The 24,932-nt window shown below is 45.4% G+C and overlaps 1 protein-coding gene across 5 annotated transcripts in view; it reads left to right on the top strand.

The window, feature by feature from the left end:
* The window catches only part of TEX11 (testis expressed 11), a 138,601-nt gene that overhangs the window by 79,078 nt on the left and 34,591 nt on the right, over positions 1 to 24,932 (top strand). For all 5 annotated transcript variants that reach the window (XM_075132610.1, XM_075132611.1, XM_048865185.2 and 2 more), the window contains 6 exons: positions 2,223 to 2,347; positions 5,714 to 5,799; positions 6,402 to 6,455; positions 7,268 to 7,308; positions 15,462 to 15,548; positions 17,754 to 17,824. In XM_075132610.1, the coding sequence (XP_074988711.1) occupies positions 2,223 to 2,347; positions 5,714 to 5,799; positions 6,402 to 6,455; positions 7,268 to 7,308; positions 15,462 to 15,548; positions 17,754 to 17,824 (464 nt within the window). The remainder of the gene's footprint in view (positions 1 to 2,222; positions 2,348 to 5,713; positions 5,800 to 6,401; positions 6,456 to 7,267; positions 7,309 to 15,461; positions 15,549 to 17,753; positions 17,825 to 24,932) is intronic.

The following is a 24,932-nucleotide window of genomic DNA, read 5'->3' as shown; positions in this document are numbered from 1 at the left end:
CTCCAACCCCCTCCTTTTCTTCCATATATTGTATTCTGGGTCAGTGATTCTCAACCGGTGGTCCACGGACTCTTGGGGGTCACAGACTATGTCTGCTCTTATTCTCAGACTTGACTCCTTTTTCTACCTTCCTTTCTGGAGGGTCATAATCTGAGTCTTTTTGATTACAAGTAGCTTGTTTGCTGACCAGGTATGTTCACTATCTGCAGCTCCTTTGTGCTGTCATTTATGGGCAGTTGTCGCTTTCCCCTATCAGCTAGGTAATTTGCATTGACACAGATGCTTTTTAGCTTGCTTTTGGATCCAAAGCCATCAGCAGAGCTCAGAGACTCTGTCTTAAAAGGGACACAGTGAACTTCCACCTGAGTTTTGATTACTTTCCCTTTTAACTCCTGCTTCTAAAACACAAAGCGATCTGAAAAAGAAAACACAACCTATTGTGGCTCCTTTTTGGAGCCCTAATAGGATTTTAATTAAGTAGCATGGTTTGCTTGCATTTTTTTCTTTTAACCCCTTCTACAATATACACTGCATATGTCAGGAAAATGCACATTTTTTCATAGTTTAACTTCTGTAACATTATATTAACCATATCAATTTTTAACATAAGCTGTAACTGTTTCTTTTGTGCTCACAGTTTTCATGTACCCTTATCAAAGTGGCAGTCTGATTACTCAGAGCCAATTTCAGTGTTCCTAAGATTGCTTCTTTGTGCACCTCACCCCTGCTGTTGCTGCAGAGGGTACTGTCTTTTTCATTTCTCATTCTTTTACTGCAGCTTTTATCTGCTACTTCGTTTAAAAAAAAAATCCAGAATCTCTCCCTATTCTCCTGATTGGTCTTTAAAAAGATATTGAACTTTATAAAGCATTGAGGTACCTTAAGGGTTAAATATCAAAGCCAAACAACACTAATTACCTGTGTCTGGCAAAAAGCGTTTGTCAGTTTTGCATCTTTGAATAAAAGATTCAAATAGATTTTTAGTGGTATTATTTAAAAAAAAACAACTGCAAACCAAACCAATTAATCTTAAACCAACAAAACAAGAGTTTTACAAACCAGTAGTGTTGATTTAGGTCCTTAAAACCTCACATATTTACACAATATAATATTTGCACACACACAGATACATACATACACATACATACATTCTCTTTTTCTTAACATCCCTTGCACTGCTCTAATAATTTTTCCAGAGCTGTACATAGATTACATTCCCTTTTATACATTTGGGGGCAGTTAAGTTCCAATAGAAACCCCTTATGTTCTTTTAGCGAATTTGACTAAACTGTCCATAGTCAAATGATTTAAATCCGATTGTCTCTTTGCCTGGATTATTTACATTCCTTTGGAAAAGGGCCAATTTTTCCTTTGAATGGCTGCAAAGAAACCAAGAATTCTCTTCCTATAACACTTTTTCTTTTTAACATTTTCACAACTTTCAACTGTTTAATTTCCTCCAGCCTCTGCAGAGTTAACTTGTCACTCTTTTTCCTTAAATCACGTGTTTATCTCCCAGAATGACACTTTCATCAGCTCAGATTATCACCATTCCAGGTATTGTCCAAGGGATCTGAATTCCTCATGCTTGTACTTACTCCTTCCCTTATTCCTGCCACTAAGTCCCTCAGGGCTCCCAACCTGTTTTCCAGTCTCTTTATCTGTTGCCTGCCTTCTTGTCTGGGCCCAATCCTGCTTTCCTCACTAGAGCCTCCACATTTATTTGACAAATAAAATTTGCAGAATTTTGCAGAATTTTAAAATATTGTGCTCATAATTTTTTGACGCATAATTTTTAATTGTTTGGTGCAGAATGCCCTCAGGAGTAACTCTTGTTGGTATGAGCCAAAACATGGGTGAATGGAGCCCCACCCGGCCTATGGGTTATATATTAGAGGGAGTGTTCTGCTTTCTGTGACAACCTGACATTTGGATAAGATTGGGGTGCTAGACAAGGTTTCCATTGTTTGGCAACACTGTCTGCAGTAGCCAGAAAAAACAGGTTAACACCTTTCTAGCCAGCACTGTGCTTAACTGTGGAGAAATGCTAACATATTTACCTAGTCAGAACAGGTTTCCCAGGGGGAACGTGTGAAAATTAGTTGAAGATGTCAGCCTTTCCACAAATCAGTATGATATTTATGTTGAAATATCAGAGTACAGCTACTTTCATGTGCTTCTATGAAAAATTCTGCTAACAGCTGGTTTCTTGTGTATTTCAGCTGTGGAGGCAGTTGTTGCAATGGGGAAGTTAGCAGCAAAACCAGCTCAGCATGAAGATAAGCTACTAGCAGATGGAAGTGCAGCCACCAGCCTTCTGAGTTTAGCTGCCCAGATTGCTTTAGAGGTAGGTAGAGCTGATAATATTTTCTTGGACTTCTGCTTCATTGTCAAATAAACATAGCAGTTGTAGCCTGTCCAACTTGTATTTTTTCTTGCTATGTTCTACACAAGAGAAGACTTGGCTATGTAAACTCAAGTGTGTTGAATAAAATGAAGCAGAGGTTTATTTCAAACCAAAGAAATAAAGTTTTAAAAGAATTCTTAAGGAAAATTCCTGAGCTATAGACGTTAGTAGATGGACATTGCTTCAGATGCTTCCTTAGGTCTCTCTTCTGTCACAAGCAATGGAATTTCTGTTGTCTTCTATGGCTTGATTGCTGAAGATGCTCAATTCAGAAGGAAGAAAAGGAGTACTTGTGGCACCTTAGAGAATAACAAATTTATTTGAGCATAAGCTTTCGTGAGCTACAGCTCACTTCATCAGATGCATTCAGTGGAAAATACAGTGTGGAGATTTTATATACACAGAGAACATGAAACAATGGGTGTTACCATACACATTGTAACGAGAGTGATCAGGTAAGGTGAGCAATTACCAGCAGGAGAGTGTGTGTGGGCGAACCTTTTGTAGTGATAATCAAGGTGGGCCATTTCCAGCAGTTGACAAGAACGTGTGAGGAACTGTGTGTGTGTGTGTGGGGGGGGGGGAATAAACATGGGGAAGTAGTTTTACTTTGTGTAATGACACATCCACTCCCAGTCTTTATTCAAGCCTAAATTAATTGTATCCAGTTTGAAAATTAATTCCAATTCAGCAGTCTCTCATTGGAGTCTGTTTGTGAAATATTTTTGTTGAAGAATTGCCACTTTTAGGTCTGTAATCGAGTGACCAAAGAGATTAAAGTGTTCTCCGACTGGTTTTTGAATGTTATAATTTTTGACGTCTGATTTGTGTCCATTTATTCTTTTACATAGAGACTGTCCAGTTTGGCCAGTGTACGTGGCAGAGGGGCATTCCTGGCACATGATGGCATATATCATGTAGAACCCCGAGTGGGGGTATTCTATCTGCTACCCAAGATCCATAAACCTGGAAATCCTGGACGCCCCATCATCTCAGGCATTGGCACCCTGACAGCAGGATTGTCTGGCTATGTAGACTCCCTCCTCAGGCCCTATGCTACCAGCACTCCCAGCTATCTTTGAGACACCACTGACTTCCTGAGGAAACTATAATCCATCAGTGATCTTCCTGAAAACACCATCCTAGCCACTATGGATGTAGAAGCCCTCTACACCAGCATTCCACACAAAGATGGACTACAAGCCGTCAGGAACAGTATCCCCGATAATGTCACAGCAAACCTGGTGGCTGAACTTTGTGACTTTGTCCTTACCCATAACTATTTTACATTTGGGGACAATGTATACCTTCAAATCAGCGGCACTGCTATGGGTACCCGCATGGCCCCACAGGATGCCAACATTTTTATGGCTGACTTAGAACAACGCTTCCTCAGCTCTTGTCCCCTAAAGCCCCTACTCTACTTGCGCTACATTGATGACGACGTCTTCATCATCTGGACCCGTGGAAAAGAAGCCCTTGAGGAATTCCACCATGATTTCAACAATTTCCATCCCACCATCAACCTCAGTTTGGACCAGTCCACACAAGAGATCCACTTCCTGGACACTACGGTGTTAATAAGCGACGGTCACATAAACACCACCCTATACCCTATACTGACCGCTATGCTTACCTACATGCCTCCAGCTTTCATCCAGACCATACCACATGATCCATTGTCTACAGCCAAGCTCTACCATACAACCGCATTTGCTCGAACCCCTCAGACAGAGACAAACACCTACAAGATCTGTATCAAGCGTTCTTACAACTACAGTACCCACCTGCTGAAGTGAAGAAACAGATTGACAGAGCCAGAAGAGTACCCAGAAGTTACCTACTACAGGACAGGCCCAACAAAGAAAATAACAGAACGCCACTAGCCATCACCTTCAGCCTCCAATTAAAACCTCTTCAATGCATCATTAAGGATCTACAACCTATCCTGAAGGATGACCCATCACTCTCACAGATCTTGGGAGACAGGCCAGTCCTTGCTTACAGACAGTCCCCCAACCTGAAGCAAATACTCACCAGCAACCACACAACAGAAACACTAACCCAGGAACGTATCCTTGCAACAAAACCCGTTGCCAACTGTGTCCACATATGTATTCAGGGGACACCATCATAGGGCCTAATCACATCAGCCACACTATCAGAGGCTCATTCACCTGCACATCTACCAATGTGATATATGCCATCATGTGCCAGCAATGCCCCTTTGCCATGTACATTGGCCAAACTGGACAGTCTTTACGTAAAAGAATAAATGGACACAAATCAGACGTCAAGAATTATAAGATTTAAAAACCAGTCAGAGAGCACTTCAATCTCTTTGGTCACTCGATTACAGACCTAAAAGTGGCAATTTTTCAACAAAAATACTTCACAAACAGACTCCAATGAGAGACTGCTGAATTGGAATTAATTTTCAAACTGGATACAATTAATTTAGGCTTGAATAAAGACTGGGAGTGGATGTGTCATTACACAAAGTAAAACTATTTCCCCATGTTTATTTCATCCTCCCTACTGTTCCTCACACATTCTTGTCAACTGCTGGAAATGGCCCACCTTGATTATCCCTACAAAAGCTCCCCCGCCCCACCTCTCCTGCTGGTAATATCTCACCTTACATGATTGCTCTCGTTACAGTGTGTATGGTAACACCCATTGTTTCATGTTCTCTGTGTATATAAAATCTCCCCACTGTATTTTCCACTGCATGCATCCGATGAAGTGAGCTGTAGCTCAGGAAAGCTTATGCTCAAATAAATTTGTTAGTGTCTAAGGTGCCACAAGTACTCCTTTTCTTTTTGTGGATACAGACTAACATAGCTGCTACTCTGAATTCAGAAGGAGAAGCTGCTTATATGTTCTTAAGGAGCTCAGATTCTGGGGTTGGGAAATCCTGAAGGACTATGAAAAGTTACTTGTCCCTCTTGTTTGTCTGTGATCAGTGACTGAATGGTGTGTGCACTGAATGAATGAATATTGGCATATATAGAGCAGCCCTTTTAGCTATCTCTTGGGCTTTGCTAATAATATCCCAGGTTCTAATGGCTTCCCCAAGCTGTATTGATCCTGTTCTGTCTATGGACTGATTGTGCAAGGAATCACAGGATCTTTCCTTAAGATTTTTTCCCTTGCATCTGGCGATGTTTCTTATGCAGAATCCTCTTGCCTTTCCCCCACGAGAAGGGCATATAAACCCAGCAAACATTTTCCAGTTGTGGGTAGGATGGCGTTGTTTGAGGATTGGCACAGCTTTTAGAAAACATGTTTGTTACTTGTTTTCAGACTGAACAACAGGCTGTGGCTATCAAAGCTTTGGAGTATTTATCTCAGCACTCACAAGATTGCCAACAAGTGTTCACAGCTTTAAAGTGAGTATTTGAGATACCCATAAAGGAAGGGAATTTCTGCTGCTTTTCTTTCTTTTAATTTTTTACATCTGATGAATTTTTAGTTTTCATGAAGATGAAGAACTGAGCAGGTGATGTGTATTATGCTAGCCAGCAGCTCCTATGCTGTTCAAATTCAGAGCATCCCATGACATTGCAAAACATACCTCAATCCTGAACTGCCACACCTTTAGCCAAGCCTGTCATAGGCCTCTCTTGAGCAGTGGATGCCAGTTGCTCTGAGTTTAATGTTTTTGTGATGTGGACAAATGACCAGTAGTGACTAGAATGAAACTACAACAAATGCATTTGACTTGCTAGCCATGATCTCCAGAGGTGAAAAGACTGATTTGGTATCTAGCCCTAGAACTTGGGTTTGTTGATAACTAAGTAATTTTTAAAAATATCATGTTAAAATATTCTACCCTATTTTAAGAATAATAATTATAAGACAAACATATTTCTTCTATTGTTTACCCCAAGCCAGCCAGGCATTGATTTAGCAAAGTGGAGGACAAAAGGCACAAAATACTGATGGAGATGTAATTTCTAAGTCTCATTTTCTGTGTTTCTCTTGCATGTAGGTGTTTGGTTCGCCTTGTGTTGTCAAAAGTCATGGCAGAACCCAAAGAGAATAGGTGAGGCCATTTGCTAAATACATTTCTGTACTATGACTGCCCACTTAAAAAGGTATATATGGTTTTTATTTTCTTAACGTGATTATGGGACCAGTCTCTATTCAAGTCAAACACCAATTGACATAACTGAATAAGAACTTCAGGGACTGGGCCTAGTGGCATCAAGTGCGAACATCTCTTCACCTTCTATAACTTTCCTCCAAGTACCTGCACTCCTCCCCCTCTCCTGTTAACTGGATGCGAGCATGATACTAAATCAGTCCTCAGTGGGGAATGTGGATCAGGCTCTCTGAGGTTGACATCTCCGGTTGACATTTGGAGGATGTGCCTGTCAAGAGCTCTGAGAACTGTGTGGTCTTCCCTGCCAGAGATCAAGCATTTTTCAACTCTGTGTTGAGTGCCCAAAAGCCTGGGAAAGGAATACTGTTGATGGTAGACAATGGGTCTCCTTGGACTGGGCTCTATCACTTTGCTATGACCCAAGTTGGAGTTAGTGCCATACAGCTTAGTTCTGATATTGCAAGGAAACAAGGCTATGAAAATGAAACTTGGAAGATGAGTCTGTGGCCTCCCTTCTGAAAATCTCCTACAACACTCCTCCTTTGGACCTACAGATCTACAGGTCTATAACGCTCTTACTCTTACTACGGGCCTGCAATGCTGCTACTCCAGGTCTTACAACACTATGGGTTTTGAGTCTATATGCTTTTGACAAAAGCAGGAGTACTGTATCTGTAATTAAAGTTATTGTATTCTGTCATACCATATAAAATAATAAAGGTTTGTAAAACTGGATTTTTCTTCCACTCTAGGACTAAATATATGGACATGCTTGTGACTTACTTGACCTCAGGTGCGTAGTTTAATTTCCATTTTCTGTGGTTGTACATCTATGAACATGTTGATGGTACAGTTAATGCTGTGTGTTTCTGCTCTGGAAAGCCTGCAGACTAGTGCTGGAAGAGTTTCATTCCTAATAGGGCCTGTAACAGTGTTAGCTGCGTTCCTCAGACAAAAGGCTCCCCCGTCCTACACAGTTCCCCCTTGGGGAAACGTTCCTTACGATCACAAATGCAGTCAAAACGATCAGGTACCAGCCACACTAGCAGGCTTAGGAGCTTCAGTCTGGGATGGCCCGAAGTGACAGTTCTCTACTCTCTCTGCATGGTTAGGGCTCAAAACAGCATCTTTATTAGGCAAGCAGGAGCGATGACAAAAGAAAAGGTTGTTTTGTTGTTATGAGTTTTCAGTGTGAATTTATAAATTTGGTAGTTAAAGGCCAAGTGCTGGGCTCTTCATTGTCCTAGCTATTTACAAGAAGAGGATTGTTTATATTAAAGTGACTTCTGTTCTTCCTCTGAAACGTAGAAACTGCAGAAAATAATATAAAGTTGGTAAGAGAAGTGAGGGGCTAATTACAATACTGACACTCACTTCAGTTTACCCCTCGCCTCCCTCCCAAAGAATCCCTCTTCTTCTTCGAGTAGTGTTCCTATGGGTGATCCACTGTAGTTGTGTCTCATCCCTGCGCTGCTGATCAGAGAACTTTGGTAGCAATGTCTGTTGGGCCCACGTGCAGTCTCTCCTTGTGCTGCACCACGAGGCAAACCAGTGTGTGCAGGCTAACTGTCCTCAGTTCGCAACCACCCCGACTAGAGATGGAGCCTTTAGCTGCTTGTTAGCGGATCATTAGCTCTCCTTTTCAGTTGTTAATCTTTAGATTTTAGAAACCCTTTAGCCTTCTTTTGACTTTTATTTGGCAGTGCCTTTAAAAAAAAAAATCAACAAAAAGAAGAAAGAAAGACTTTATTCTTGTGTCGACCCCAAGTGTTGGGTGACCCCCCCTGGATAAGGATATGCCTGGCTCTCTGGGCTTCAAGAATTGTCGCACTTCCAGAGAAACAATCCCAGTTTTGGACAAGCACTCCTCTTGCATTCACTGTCTCGGAGTGGGCCACATCCAACAAAAGTGTTCCCTCTGCCAGTAGTTCCAACCGAGATCCCACAAGGACAGAGAGCTCTGCCAGAAAATCATCTTTATAGTAGGTTTCAGAGGAACAGCCGTGTTAGTCTGTATTCGCAAAAAGAAAAGGAGTACTTGTGGCACCTTAGAGACTAACCAATTTATTTGAGCATGAGCTTTCGTGAGCTACAGCTCACTTCATCAGATGCAACTTTATAGTAGCGGCTCTCCGACCCCAGCCGTCCAGTGGACGTGACTCTTCTCTTCAACCTTGATTTTGAAGGATAGTGAGTCAAAGAAATGGTCCGGGGACTCCTCTCACAAGTTGAAAAAGAGAGTGGGAAGACCCCTCAGCAAGCCCAGGGATACCTCAAAGCAATCACCACCGTGCTTGGTGTCCTCCGCACCGCTGGCACCAAGATCACCCTGCACCCACGTCTCACGGCGCATGTCCAGTGCCGTTGATAGGCCCATGGACCGTTTGGGGACAGACACCGAATCTTCGGTAGAGATACACAAGGGCAAATGCCCTAAGACGCTCCCGGTATGCGAGCTGTCAGTACTGCCAGCAGCTTTGGCCCATGCAGCACTGGAGAGATTGGTATGGGTGAAGTTCCCATCTGCCCTGGCACCACCATCGATGCCAGGACACTTGGTACAGGTAGAATTCCATCAGGCTGGTGACCTGGCTTTGTTGACTTTCAGCACCTAGAGAGCTCATGCTGAAAAGAAGTACAAGAGGTTCTCCTGCACAGCAGAAAGTCCTCCATAGGACACTCTTACCTGCAGAAATGGTCCAAGTTTCAGATTTGGTGCACGTCCCACCAAACCTCTTCAGTGTCAGCAACTCTTCCGCATATTCTGGAATATACCCGACTGTTAAAAAATTGGGGTTATCCCTGAGCTCCCTGAATGTCCACCTAGCAGCTATTATAGCATTTCACCAACCCGTAGAAGGGTATTGTACTATCACACCCGACAACTAAGAGGTTCCACCTCTTCATAGGCAGGTATCCTAAGAACACGAGCCAGTCACTCAAGACAGTTAAGAAAAGGTCTTTGAGTCCCTGTAGCGAGCTCTGATCAAGCTGGACACAATCGCCAGCTCCATCGGGATCACTGGTACCAACGGCGCCGAAGACGCCTAAAGCTAGTATCCATGGAATGCCCGGTACCGAGCTGACAGAGCAAGTTGTTCTGCCCAAAGACCTGATGGGTATGGGCAAAGAAGTACCGGTACCATGAGGGCTTGAACGACATGGAATATCCGCCCTGGGGAAGGCTACGTGGGCATGGACATCATCACTGGCACCAACCCCAGTGCATATGGCACTGACTGACCGTACAACCAGGTCCACATCTCCAGTGCCATCAGTACAGACCTCTTGGCACTGACAACCGCCACCAATACCGACGCCCTTTGCACCACCATATTTCCAATGCTCAGTGGATCTCTTGGTGAGACTGACTGTGCTGCATCAAGGTGGAGAGCCTCGGTTGGGGTGTTTGATCCTGCCCCTGTCCTGCATCAGAAGTTCTGGGAAGGGGTGGATTTTAATTGGAGGGTGGACTGACATTGTCAGAAGCTCTGGGAAACAAAACTGTCTGGGCCAGTAGGGTACTAGAAGAATGACATGGCCTCTTTGCAACATATCTTTCTCAGCACCTGGGGAATCAGGGGAGTGGGAGGAAAGGCATACCTGAAACCACTTTTCCATGATAAACAAGAGTATTACCTTGGGTGTCACAGCCTATGGATCCTCTAGAACAATAACGAGGAATTTTTTTTGTTTGTTTATAATACAAAGAGGTCCGATAGAGCTAAGCCCCACTGCGTGAATATTTCTGACAGAACAATCCTGGATTTCCCCACTCGTGGTCCACCAAGAAGTGCCTGCTAAGATTGTCTGCTAAGGAGCTTCTGACAATGTCAGTCCACCCTCCAATTAAAATCCACCCCTTCCCAGAACTTCTGATGCAGGACAGGGGCACGGTCAAACACCCCAACCGAGGCTCTCTTCACCTCATGGCCTTGATGTTTGGATCAGTGTTGGAAGTAGAGGGCTCTTGTTCGTTCCCTCTCCAAGCTATACTTACCCAGCGTAGCAATGAATCCTGAAACTGTTATTTGGCTAAATGGAAATGCTTCTCCACCTTGATGCAGCACAGTCAGTCTCACCCAGTCTTCCCAAGCATCCCTATTGTTTTAGATTACCTCCTGTTTCTAATAAACTCTGGTCTCTCAATCAGCTCGTTATGAGTACATGGAGCACCCATTAGTGCCTTCTTCCTTTCAGTAGAGGGTGGTTTGTCTTTACTCACCCAACAGGGGAATGAGAGACAGGGACTGGATCACTTGATGATTACCTGTTTTGTTCATTCCCTCTGGGACAGCTGGCATTGACCACTGTCAGATGACAGGATACGGGCTAGATGGACCGTTGGTCTGACCCAGTATGGCTGTTCTTATGTAACTACGACACAGTTCATGAAGGGACTCGTAAGGCCTCATGGCCAGTCATTAAACCCACACCACTATGAGATCTGAACCTTGTGCTGTCAAAACTTACTGGTCCTTTGAACTCTTAGCAACATGTTCCATGTCCCTCCTATCCACGAAGGTGGCGTTTTTAGTGGCCATCATTTTGGCCAGGAGGGTCAGCAAACTGGGAGCTCTCATGGTGGACCCCCTCCCCTTTATATTATTCCATAAGAACAAAGTATCCCTTCACCTTCACCCTAAATTTCTACCGAAGATCATCTATTAATTCCACTGTAACCAGTGTATTCACTTACATGTTCTTTTTCTGAAACTCTGCTTTCTGCTTTGTCTGAAGAGAAGAGACTTTACTCCTTCAACATCAGATGTGCATTGGCCTTTTACCTGCAAAAAAACGAGGCCATCAGGAAGTCTCCGAGACTCTCTGTCGCGATAGCAGAGAGATCCCGTGGTTAAGCTAAATCCTCTCAGAAGATTTCTAAGTGGGTTCTGTTTGTATTATTGAATGCTACAAACTGGCATGCATCCTGCCTCCCTGCGGTATAATGGCCCACTCCATGAGAGAGCAGGCTGCCACGGCAACATCCCTGCAGCAGGTCCCAATACAGGACATATGCAGAGCAGCCACCTGGAGCTCCATACACACGTTTGCTAGGCATTATGTTCTAGCTGTGGATGCAGCAGTGGGATCTGTAGTACTGCACACATATTTGTTTCTGGCTTCCTTGCGCACATGTCCAATCTGAGAACTGCTTGTCAGTCACCCATGTGTGGAATATACATAGGGACCAGCACTTGAAGATAGAATGAAGGTTACTTACTGTAACTGAAAGTTCTTTGAGATGTGTGGTCTATATCTATTACCCTACCTGCCCTCTGTTCCTTCTACTTCAGCTCTGGATTGGATTCGTGGTAAGAAGAGGAACTGTGGGGGCACTGACCCTCACTGCCTCATGTACCCTCGCTCAGGAGCACGAGGTGATCTTTTGTGCAGGTACAGGCCAATGGACAATGCTTGTTAAAATCTGTGAGCTCGGGCGCATGGTGTGCATTGTGGGCAGCGCATGAACTGCTGGCTGGAGAAGGCTAGCCCCTGGCCCTGCCTCTTCCACCTAAGGCCCTGCCCCTTCTGCACCCCTGGAACACAGAGCCCCCCCACTGCAGCTGTCGGCCCCCGCCCCAGGCTGGCTAGTGCCCGCAGCCTCCCCAGTCCTGGAGCTCTGGGAGGCAGAGCATGCAGCAGCACCACTGCAGCCTCCCCCGCCCCAGAGCATGGTGGTGCCGCAGCCCCCCCAGCCCTGGAGAGCCGGGAGGGAGAGCGCGTGGCACCGGGAGGGAGAGCGCGTGGCACCGGGAGGGAGAGTGTGTGGCACGGCCACAGCCCCGGGAAGGTGGGCGACATGACCCCAGCCACTGGAGCTCAGCGGCACCCTCAGAGCGGGACCCTCGGGGTGGAGTGTGGGCGGGGCCACGCCTGGCTGTTTGGGGAGGCACAGTCTCCCCTGCCCACCACTCATGGTGTGCATGCATATCCTATGTGTGAAATACAGGGACCACACATCTCAAAGAATTTCCAGTTACAGGAAGTAACCTCTCTTTTTATTAGACATTTTCTCTCCTCTCTTCCTGTCTTGGAAGCCCCTGAGAAAATATACATTTAGTCCTGTAGCTGCTGTAGTTACCATGACCATGTCAGGGAGAGTGAAGAGCTCATGTAATAGAATCATAGGGCTAGAAGGAATCTCGAGAGGTCATCTAGTTCAGTCCTCTGCATTCATGGCAGGACTAAGTATTATCTAGACCATCCCTGACAGGTGTCTGTCTAACCTGCTCTTAAAAATCTCCAATGACAGAGATTCCACAACCTTCCTAGGCAATTTATTCCAGTGCTTAACCACCCTGACAGTTAGCAAGCTTTTCCTAATGTCCAACCTAAATCATCCTTGCTGCAGCTTAAGCCCATTGCTTCTTGTCCTATCCTCAGAGGCTAAGGAGAATATTTTTTCTCCTTCCTCCTTGTAACAACCTTTTATGTACTGGAAAACTGTTATCATGTCCCCCCTCGGTCTTCTCTTTTCCAGACTAAACAAGCTCAGTTATTTGAATCTTCCCTCACAGGTCATGTTTTCTAGACCTTTAATAATTTTTGTTGCACTTCTCTGGACTTTCTCCAATTTGTCTACATCTTTCCTGAAATCATAGAATCATAGAATCTAAGGGTTGGAAGGGACCCCAGAAGGTCATCTAGTCCAACCCCCTGCTCGAAGCAGGACCAATTCCCAGTTAAATCATCCCAGCCAGGGCTTTGTCAAGCCTGACCTTAAAAACCTCTAAGGAAGGAGATTCTACCACCTCCCTAGGTAACGCATTCCAGTGTTTCACCACCCTCTTAGTGAAAAAGTTTTTCCTAATATCCAATCTAAACCTCCCCCACTGCAGCTTGAGACCATTACTCCTCGTTCTGTCATCTGCTACCATTGAGAACAGTCTAGAGCCATCCTCTTTGGAACCCCCTTTCAGGTAGTTGAAAGCAGCTATCAAATCCCCCCTCATTCTTCTCTTCTGCAGGCTAAACAATCCCAGCTCCCTCAGCCTCTCCTCATAACTCATGTGTTCCAGACCCCTAATCATTTTTGTTGCCCTTTGCTGGACTCTCTCCAATTTATCCACATCCTTCTTGAAGTGTGGGGCCCAAAACTGGACACAGTACTCCAGATGAGGCCTCACCAATGTCGAATAGAGGGGAACGATCACGTCCCTCGGTCTGCTCGCTGTGCCCCTACTTATACATCCCAAAATGCCATTGGCCTTCTTGGCAACAAGGGCACACTGCTGACTCATATCCAGCTTCTCGTCCACTGTCACCCCTAGGTCCTTTTCCGCAGAACTGCTGCCTAGCCATTCGGTCCCTAGTCTGTAGCTGTGCATTGGGTTCTTCCGTCCTAAGTGCAGGACCCTGCACTTATCCTTATTGAACCTCATCAGATTTCTTTTGGCCCAATCCTCCAATTTGTCTAGGTCCTTCTGTATCCTATCCCTGCCCTCCAGCGTATCTACCACTCCTCCCAGTTTAGTATCATCCGCAAATTTGCTGAGAGTGCAATCCACACCATCCTCCAGATCATTTATGAAGATATTGAACAAAACCGGCCCCAGGACCGACCCTTGGGGCACTCCACTTGACACCGGCTGCCAACTAGACATGGAGCCATTGATAACTACCCATTGAGCCCGACAATCTAGCCAGCTTTCTACCCACCTTATAGTGCATTCTTCCAGCCCATACTTCCTTAACTTGCTGACAAGAATACTGTGGGAGACCGTGTCAAAAGCTTTGCTAAAGTCAAGAAACAATACATCCACTGCTTTCCCTTCATCCACAGAACCAGTAATCTCATCATAAAAGGCGATTAGATTAGTCAGGCATGACCTTCCCTTGGTGAATCCATGCTGGCTGTTCCTGATCACTTTCCTCTCATGCAAGTGCTTCAGGATTGATTCTTTGAGGACCTGCTCCATGATTTTTCCAGGGACTGAGGTGAGGCTGACTGGCCTGTAGTTCCCAGGATCCTCCTTCTTCCCTTTTTTAAAGATTGGCACTACATTAGCCTTTTTCCAGTCATCCGGGACTTCCCCTGTTCGCCACGAGTTTTCAAAGATAATGGCCAATGGCTCTGCAATCACAGCCGCCAATTCCTTCAGCACTCTCGGATGCAACTCGTCCGGCCCCATGGACTTGTGCACGTCCAGCTTTTCTAAATACACACAGAACTGGATACAATACTCCAGTTGAGGCCTAATCAGCGTGGAATAGAGCAGAAGAATTACTTCTTGTGTCTTGCTTACAACACTCCTGCTAATACATCCCAGAACGATGTTTGCTTTTTTTGCAACAGTATTACACTGTTGGCTCATATGTAGCTTGTGAGCCACTATGACTCCCAGATCCCTTTCTGCAGTACTCCTTACTAGGCAGTCATGTCCTATTTTGTAGGTGTGCAACTGATTGTTCCTTCCTAAGTGGAGTACTTTGCCTTTGTCCACGTTGAATTTCATCCTGTTTTTTTCAGACCATTTCTCCAGTTTGTCCAGATCATTTTGAATTTTAATTCTATCCTCCACTGAAGAAGTTTCCTCCACTGGACTCAAGTGGGACCCTAAGAATAGTATTTCAGAGGGCTGAGGGGATTAATTTTCTTGCCCCAACCTCCTCCCATCAGATTAAGCCAAACCCCACAGACCCCCAGTTGGGCCCCAATGTCAATGAATTTCTTGGTGAAGGGGCATGACTCATTTTGTTTGTATGTCCCTTGTGACAGTCCTGCCTATCTAGCTGGAAATGCTAGTTTGGGCACATTCTAATGTTTTTCTGTGAGCTCTCTCTAAATATATTAGATCAAACCTATGAGTGGTACCCCACATGCTGAAATACTCAGATTTCTGAAGCCCCAGAAATGTGTGTTATAGTTAATATTGGGCATAGGAAATGCAGTTGTTCTGCTCAGGAAATGTTTCATATCTGTCAAATGACATGTTTCTGCAGCACATCAGAGACTTGCTGAGTCTTTCACAGAAGGGAGTATGACACTGGACATGAGGACCCGTGAGGCTCACTGGTTTAGAAAAATAGGTGAGTAGCACTGCCAGCATGTAAACAGAGGGAGGAAAGGGCAAAGGGTTGGGAATAAAAACCAGTTTGTGAAGAACTAACACTTGGTGATCTCTGACTCTTCCTGCAGCAAAGTTTTGACTTACAGAATAAATTTCTTATGGAAACTTAGGGCTTGTCTACACTTAACGGGGGATTGACATGTGGCAATCGATGCATCGGCGGTCGATTTAGTGGCTCCATTGAAGACCCGCTAAATTGACCGCAGATCGCTCTCCCGTCGACTCCTGTACTCCACCTGAACAAGACACGCAAGGGGAGTTGACGGGAGAGCATCTCCCATCGACATTGCGTAGTGTGGACCCTGCGGCAAGTAGATCTAAGTACGTCGACTTCAGCTACGTTATTCACGTAGCTGAAGTTGCGTAACTTATATCTATCTCCCCCCATAGTGCAGACAAGGCCTAAGATCTGATTTAGGGAAGGCATGACCCAAGGAAGAGGGTAACATGCAGGTCAGAATCTGCAAATCACTGTAGAATCTGAGCAGCTGATTGGGCCAGTTAGATACTCAGATTCTTCAGTGATGGGAATGACACAACTGTCAAGAGGGATAGATCACTGATGAATCTTTATGGGAGTGGTATGCTTAATTCTCTTCTGAATGTACTTGTCAGGATAGAAACTGTATGCAGAGCAGTCTGAAATGATTGCCTTTTATGGCTCTGGGGATGGTATTGGATACTTTCAGCTAGATTCTGTGTAAATCTGTAGTAAATCCATTAAAGTTAAAGGAATTATTCTAGTTTCATACTGGAGTAATTTAGATCAGAATCTGGCTTTTCTTTATTCAACTTGATGTGAATGGATTTAATGGCAGAATGATTAGTTATTGAAATAACGGATTTGAAATCATGAATAATCTATATTAATAGCATCTACTGACAGTATTTCCTGCTGTTGTTAAATGAGCCCTATGACGGGTTCAATCACAGAGACCCCCTTGGGACTGTCACCTGACATGCTGAAGTTACCTCTGAGCCCATTTTCCCTGCCAGCTTGGGACTCCAGAACCCTGCCTTGTTGACCCAGACACGCTAGCCTGCTGCAACACAGACCCAGGGCTGGTCCATGCCCCCAAAGCTGCAGACTTTAACCAAAAACTGCTCAGCAGGTCACCTATCTCCAGCACCCAGATACCCAGCTCGCAATGGGATCCAAACCCCAAATAAATGTGTTTTACTCTGTATGAAGCTTATACGGGGTAAACTAATAAATTGTCCACCCTCTATAACACTGATAGAGAGATATGCACAGCTGTTTGCTCCCCCAGGTATTAATCACTTACTCTGAGTTCACTAATACACAAAAGTGATTTTATTAAGTATAAAAAGTAGGATTTAAGTGGTTTCAAGTAGTAACAGACAGAACAAAGTAAGTCACCAAGCAAAATAGAGCAAAACCACGCAAGTCTAAGCTAATACATTAAGAATTTGTTTACAGGTAAAATCTCACCCTTAGAGATGTTCTAATAAGCCTCTTTCACAGACTAGACTTCTTCCTAGTCTTTCCCAATCTTTCCCCTGGTACAGTCCTTGTTAGTTCCAGCTCAGGTGGTAATTAGGGGATTTCTCATGACTGGCAGCCCCCTTTGTTCTGTTCCACCCCCTTTTATAGCTTTAGCCCAAGGCAGGAATCTCTCTGGGTCCCCACCCCTCCTTCTAAATGGAAAAGCACCAGGTTTAAGATGGATTCCAGTATCATGTGACATAGTGACATGTCACTGTAAGATCTCATTCTTCATTACACAGGAAGGCTTGCAGGTAAATAAACCCATTCACAACCAAATGTCCGAGTCAATGGGATCCATCAAGATCCTAAACCACCATTAATGGCCCACACTTTGCATAATTACAATAGGGTCTCAGGGTAATTCTTTCATATTTCTAGTTTCAGATACAAGAATGATACATTCATACAAATAGGATGAATATATTCAGTAGGTTATAACATTTGTAATGATACCTTACAAGAGACCTTTTGCATAAAGCATAATCCAGTTACATCATATTCACATTCATAAAGCATGTGGAGTGCAACGTCACAAGCCCCATGTTTAAAATTTAATACTGGGCCCGAAATGCCTGTCACTGGAGATTTTATGGGCACAGATTAGACCAGGCTGAAGGTTTTTATTCTAGTCTCCTGTCTTATTGATTTTATGAGCTTGGAACTTGGCTGTACAGTTCGAGAACTGCCGAGGAACAATGAGGGATTTCTTTGTACTGTCGTTCAAGGTATGTGCTCTGCCTAGTATTATCTGTGATGTGATAGATGATGTCGTGCAGGTGGCTTTGTTACAAGCTCCAAACAAATACATCAGATGTTTCCTTAGAGCAGTGCTACTCAAAGTGGGTCCGCGAGCCACCGGCTGCCAGTATGCGCACACATTGGAAAAAAAAATTGCCGGTCCCCCACATCAGATAGCTTGAGAAGCACTGTCTTAGAGAGCTTCAGTTGGGTACCCTGGGGGTTAGATGCTTTGGTCACCCAGAGGAAAATCATTGACAACTTCAGATTTTGGAATTATAGTCACACTTTACGTTATGTGGTTTAAAAACTGGAATTCAAAACATTTAAATTAAAAGGACAATTTCAAACACCAGGTGATCACTGAAGTTTGGCCACTGATGCAAATCTATTACACAGACAACTCTTCTCCATCTCCTCTGCATGCAGAACTCCCTTTTAACATTATGGTTTATATACATGTTAATAGAGAGGGGCCCCAAAGTTGTTAGACCTCTGATATTGTAAATAATCCTCTGGTTTAATTAATACGCATTGTCCAGTGTACTACACCTGATTAATTACTAAGAACCTAATTGTTAAGGTTCAACCATCATCCATTCAGTAGGCTATTCATGTACTTATCAATTACATACACATTATACCTCAGTAAATACACTTTTAATAATCAGTTCTTCAAGTAGTGTCCTGTTGGGTGCTCCACTTCAGGTATACTCCCACCCCTTGCACCTTTAATCAGAGGTTTTTGGTGGTGGTGCCTGTTCGGCCATGCACACACCCTATGGTTTCTTGTGCCCCGTGCTGAGGCTATACATGGTTGCACGGATAAGCTACCCTCAGTTTCTTCTCAATCATCTCTGCCTGAGATGGAGCACTAGTGTGCCTGACTTTCAAAGTCTCTTAGCCTAGTTGCCCTTCTTTAGCTTCTTGTTTTTTCTTTAGTTATTTCATTTACTTTTTATTTAGGAGTTTAGGGGGGACTTTCTCTTGATCCCTTTTCCCTTTTGGGAGGGAGACATTCCCCTTTTACATACTGTTGTCCTGGGATATGCTAGACTCTCCAGGTGTCAAGTGGTGCATTTCTTGCCAAGAGGCCATCCTTGTCAGTGACGGGCATTCCTGTTGTATCTGCTGCGTGGGAGAGTCTCAGATCCTCCAAAAGTAATCCATCTGCACTTCTTTTTACGGCAGGGCAAGAAAAAACCAGGACCTAAAAGTGAGACTCCTAATGATGGAGCATTCCCTCCAACCAGCCTCAGATCCAGGCTTGCCCCGCAGACATCAGTTGCTGAATTAAGATAGTGCTATGTTCATCTGGGTCTACCCGAGATAAATCCATGGAGAAGACCCACAGAAAATAGTCATTCTCCACAGAAAAAGTCAAACACAAAAAAGACCTTGGTCCCTGCAGAGCAAGGGGACCTCATGTCCCACCCTGGATATGGCTGTGGCTCCAGACATTCTTGGTATGGATCCTGTGCCTGGGGTTCTGGGCTCAGCAGAGAAAAAGGGCAGCAAGCATGCCTCGGTAACTAAAACCTTTGGTGCCGCACAAGCAGGACACTGCCTTATCAAATCATTCCACCTCTAAGATAACGGAACCCACAACTCCTTCAGTACTATCTACATCTAAATTGACCACTGAGATACCGCAAAGACACCATGCCTCTCATATGATCTTGGCACCCCCCAAGGCATTCTCATTGGTATTGTCCACTTTGACTGGAGTGGACTTGCCAGAGCAGCATATATTCTCGGTACCGACAACAGAACAGGTCCTTGCACTCCAAACCCAGCCGGTACCTCAGGAGTTTGGATTCTTGCTGGATCTGTTTGTTTCGGAGGAGCTGGAGTTTCCCTTGTTAGTTGGTACTGAGAGATTATTGGTACCGAGACAAGCCCAGTCACCAATGTGGGACATTTCTCCAGTACCACTTGATTCTCACTTGCAGAGTATGCTGGAACTCCCCTTCTTGAAGAGGAGGAATTTTCCTCCAATTCGAATATTTTGATCTAGGATTCCTCTGACACTTCAGACAAGGGATTTCTATCCTGGCACTTTTGAGAAGATGGGGGAGTTGCACCAAAGACAGCCCCATGTTCCCCCGACCTGGTTCAAGCACCAGGTGATGCCATCACCAGTGCCTTTTGGACCTCTCCAGTGGCCATATTGGGATCCTTGGGCGACATATCCTCAGCAATTATCCCATGCCCCTCGTCTCTCTCATGGGGCATACAGAGTGACATGCTCCCCTACTCAAGCCTCCTCCATTACCTCAGGCACAAAAATCTTTTAGCAGGAGGCTAGGGTAGAGAAAGAGGGAACTCCCCAAACAAATATTTCTTCATCTTCCCCAATGAAGTGGCTGTGCTTCCCCACTGACTGTGACTGATGACTTCACACATGTCCAATAGTTAATGAAGCATGTTGCGGAGTCCCTCCATATTCCCTTGGAAGAAGTCATGGAGTCACAACATAAGCTTCTGGACATCCCCCAGTGGACTGCCTCTACCCGAGTTGCCCTGCCTATTAATGAGGCTCTGATGGATCCTGCAAAATCCATCTGGCGGACTGCTGCAACAATTCTGCTGATCTGTAAATGGGCCAATAAGAAATAATATGTCCCAGCTAAAGACTCTGAATTTCTGTTCATCCGTCCAACTCTGAACTCCCTGCAGCAGTGAACAAATGTGCCAGACAACATTACGCAAAGGCCACACCATATGATAAGGACCAAAAATGCCTCCATCTATTTGGCAGAAAGACCTACTCATCCATGACTCTTCAATTTAGGATCATCAACTCTTAAGTTTTTATGGCTAAATACCATACACTCAAATTATGCCAAATTCATCACTTTTATTGAGCATTTGCCGGGTGATCAGCATGACCAGTTTCAGGCTATTATTGACTTGTGTCATCTGTTAGCTAGAACATTGCTACGTCTCGTTGGATACATTCAACGCTGCCGCTCAATCCATCTCTACTGCAGTAATCATGAAGAGGGCATCCTGGCTCCATATGTCTGGATTCTCAAGGGAGGTCCTAAACACTGTTGAGGACCTTCCCTTCAGTGGTCTCAAACTGTTTTCTGAGTTCTCTGATGATTTGCTGCATACTTTTAAGGATTCCAGAGCCATGCTGAGATCTCTCAGGATTTACAGATCTACAAACAAACGAAGGTTTAGTAGATCCCAGATGGCTCAAAGATCCCAGCATGCTTCATTCTCAGGATCCCAGAGACTGTATGAACTGCATAAGAAAAAATTGAGATTCCAGAGAAAGGAACCACTTGCTCCCTATATGCCTGCTGCTGAACCATCATCGTCACTTAAGCACTACTTTTAATGGCCTGGTCAAGGTCCTGAAACTATCCCACAACACTGAGATGCGTGTATACTATTTTACTCGTCTTTCACCTTTTGGAAACCATCTCTCCACTTTCTTTCTGCATAGGAGAGACCCACATTGGACAAATGGGTGCTGGAGGTTATAAGATTAGGTATGCTATCCATTTTACCTCCCTCCCCTATACCCAGTTCCCTTCCCTGTCCCTCTGCTGGGAGCCCTCTCATGAGCCCCTGTTAAAGCAAGAAGTTGACTCACTTCTACAAATGGGTGCTGTAGAACCAGTTCCTGTTCAGCACAGAGGGAAGGGGTTTTATTTTAACCACTTTCTAACCACTTCCTGAAAAAGAACAGAGGGGCAGAGAGTCATTTTAGATCTAAGGCAGGGGTCTCAAACACGCGGCCCGCGGGGCTATTTCCTGCTGCCCGCCAGCTCCCCGCAGTCCCCACCCCCCAACGTTTACCTAGAGAGGCTCCAGCCCGATACGCACCGGGGGCAGGGCAGGTTCCCTGCCTGCCTGCCCTGCCCCCACACCGCTCCAGGAAGTGGCTGGGACCTGGGGGAAGGGGGTGCCCGGGGTCTGTGTGTTGCTCTTGCTCCAGGCACCGCCCCCAGCAGCTCCCATTGGCCTATGGGAGCTGCTGGGGATGGTGCCTGGAAGCAACAGCAACGCATAGACCCCTGTGGCCCCCCCCCAGGTTCTGGCTGCTTCCCGGAGTGGCGTGGGGGCAGGCAGGGAGCCTGCCCTGCCCCTGGTGCGCACCGGGCCAGAGCCCGCCCCCCGAACCCTTCTTGCAGCCGAACCCCCTGCCCTGAGCCCCCTGCTGCACCCCACACCCCTCCTGCACCCTGACCCCCTGCCCTGAGCCCCCTGCTGCTCCCTGCACCCCAACCCCCTGCCCTGAGCTCCCTGCCACACCCTGCACCCTGACCCCCTGCTGCATCCCTCACCCTTCCTGCACCCCACACCCCAACTCCCTGCCCTGAGCCCCCGCCACACCCCTCCTGCAGGTGGTGGAGGAGGGGGTGGAGTTGGGGTGGGGATTTCAGGGAAGGGGTTGGAATGGGGGCAGGGAAGGGGTGGGAAGAGGCGGGGCAGGGGTGGGGCCTCATGAAAGGGGTTGAGTGGGGGCAGGGCCGAGGGTGACGTGTGCGGAGATGTCAGTAATGCGGCCCTTGGGCCAATGTACTAGTCCTCATGTGGCCCTCGTGGTCATTTGAGTTTGAGACCCCTGATCTAAGGGCTTGTCTACACTGGCACTTTACAGCACTGCAACTTTCTCGCTCAGGGGTGTAAAAAAACACCCCCTGAGCGCAGCAAGTTTCAGTGCTGGAAAGCATCAGTGTGGACAGTGCACTAGCACTGGGAGCCGCGCTCCCAGCGCTGGTAGCTACGCCCCTCGTGGAGGTGGGTTTTTTAGAGTGCTGGGAGACCTCTCTCCCAGCACTCTGCAGTGACTACACAAGCCACATTAAAACGCGGTCGCAGCAGCGCTTTAGCATTGTGAGTGTAGAGTAGCCCTAAGAGTCCCCAACAATTTTGTTAGGTCTCAAAAATTCAGGATGGTATCCGGCACAGCTGTAATTCTGTCATTAGAACCAGGAAAATGGTTTATGACCCTCGATCATAATAGGATGCTTATTTTCATATTGCAATTCACCTGTCTCACAAATGATTCCTGTACTTTTTAGTAGGCCAGAATGACTTTTAGTATTGAGTACTCCCATTCGGCCTTTTGTCTGCCCCAAAAGCATTCTCAGCGGTGCTGGAGCTGGTCACAGCTTACCTCTGACATCGGGAAATTATAGTTTTTCCATACTTTGGCAACTGGCTACTCAAGAGCTAGTCTTACAATGACTTACAAAGTCTTTCCATACTTTGACACCATAAAGATGATGAGGCCCTATTCCATGAGCTAGGGTTGCAGCTCAACATTGAGAAATCCATTCTGAGCCCAGTAGAAAGAATAGAGTTCATGGGAGTCTCCTTGGGCACTATTTCAGACAGGGCTTATCTTCCCTCCAACAAATTCTTGACATTAGAAAATCTCATCTCAAAGATTCAAGTCAGTCTACAGACATCAATAAGAAGTTGTCTCCAATTACTCAGACCCATGGCAGCCTGCACCTTTGTGATGCCATATGCCAGCTTCCAGACGTGGTTCAGTACTGTTTATACTCTGAACAAACACAGTATGAGCAAATTAGTGTTGGTCCCTCATCAGGTACAAGGCTCTCTCAATTTTTGAAGGGACCCAGACAATGTCTGCATGGGGATTCTGTTAGTTTTACTTACTCCCTCTATCAGCGTAACAATGGATGCATCCCTGATGGGTTGGGGACACATTTGGGAACCCTCACCACCCAGGGCAAATGGTCTGCCCAAGAGACGTGACTACACGCCAACCTCCTTAAACTGAGGGCAGTCAGGAATGCCTGTATCTGTTTCCTGCCTGTAATCAGGAACGAATCTATAAAGATTCTGACAGACAACATAGTTGGCATGTTCTATATCAACAGATATGGAGGAGCCAGGTCCCCTTCCCTTTGTGCCAAAGAGGTAAAGTTCTGCAAATGATGCATAGCCATTTCCATCCTTATTTTGGCAACTTACCTTCTGGGGATACAGACCAGCTTAGCAGATGACCTTGGTAGGCATTTCTCCCAGAACTACAAATGCGAGTTGAATCCTCAAATTCTCAGTCAAATTTTTCAGACTTGGGTTCCCCCCCCCCCGAAATAGACCTCTTTGCCATGGTGACCAACAAGAAATGCAAAAAAATGTTTTCAAGGGGGAACTTGGGTATTCTCTCTATGGGAGGTGCCTCTCTCTTTGGGAGGTGCCTTCCTCCTTCCATGGACAAGAAACCTTCTATATGCTTTTCCCCCAGAACCATTTATTCTGAAAGTGATCAGCAAGATCAAACACAACAAAGCCAGAATTATATGCTTTGAGCAGGGGGTTGGACTAGATGACCTCCTGAGGTCCCTTCCAACCCTGATATTCTATGATTCTGTGATTCTATTTTAATAGTCCCAACATGTCCAAGACAGAGATGGTATCCTTACCTGATTCTCCTCGGTGACTGTCAGGTGATCAGCCTCCCCTCCATTCCTCATCTTCTTTCCCACGGCACTGGCTGTACTTTTCATCCCAACCTGAAGATACTTCACCTCAAAGCTTGGCTCCTTGATGGTTCATGGGACTAGAATCAACTTGCTCCAAGAAGGTAAACAGGTATAATTGAACAGTGGGAAAGAGTCCACAAAGTACACTTATCTCCGCAAGTGGAAAAGATTCAGCCTGTGGTGTGTCCAGTGAGGTGTTCCTTCGGTTTATTCTTCTCTCTCAATCAGTCCTTGATTAGCACCTACAGCTAAAAAGATGGAATTATCTATGAACTCTATCTGGGTCCACTTGACTATAACAGCTTTTTGTTTAGTAGCTGAGGGATTCTCATTCTTTACCCATCCTACAACTGTAAGGGTTCTTAGAGGATTGGGGAACATTTTTCACCTAGTTAAGAAACCCACACCTTTCTGGGATTTGAATTTAGTACTTAAATGCCATATGAGGCCTCCTTTTGAGCCAATGGCTATATCTTTCCTCATCAGTTTATCTTTTAGACAGCATTTTTGGTTGCTTTCACCTCAGCTTGTAGGGTGGGAGAAATAGGGTTTCTATGGCAGATTCTCCATTTTATAGTATTTTCCAAGGATAAAGTTTCATTATGCCCACACCCTA

Source organism: Caretta caretta, chromosome 9, assembly GCF_965140235.1.
Source record: "Caretta caretta isolate rCarCar2 chromosome 9, rCarCar1.hap1, whole genome shotgun sequence".
Taxonomy (NCBI): Eukaryota; Metazoa; Chordata; order Testudines; family Cheloniidae; genus Caretta; species Caretta caretta.
Note: the sequence above shows the minus strand (reverse complement) of the source record. Positions and strands in the feature narration are given on the sequence as shown.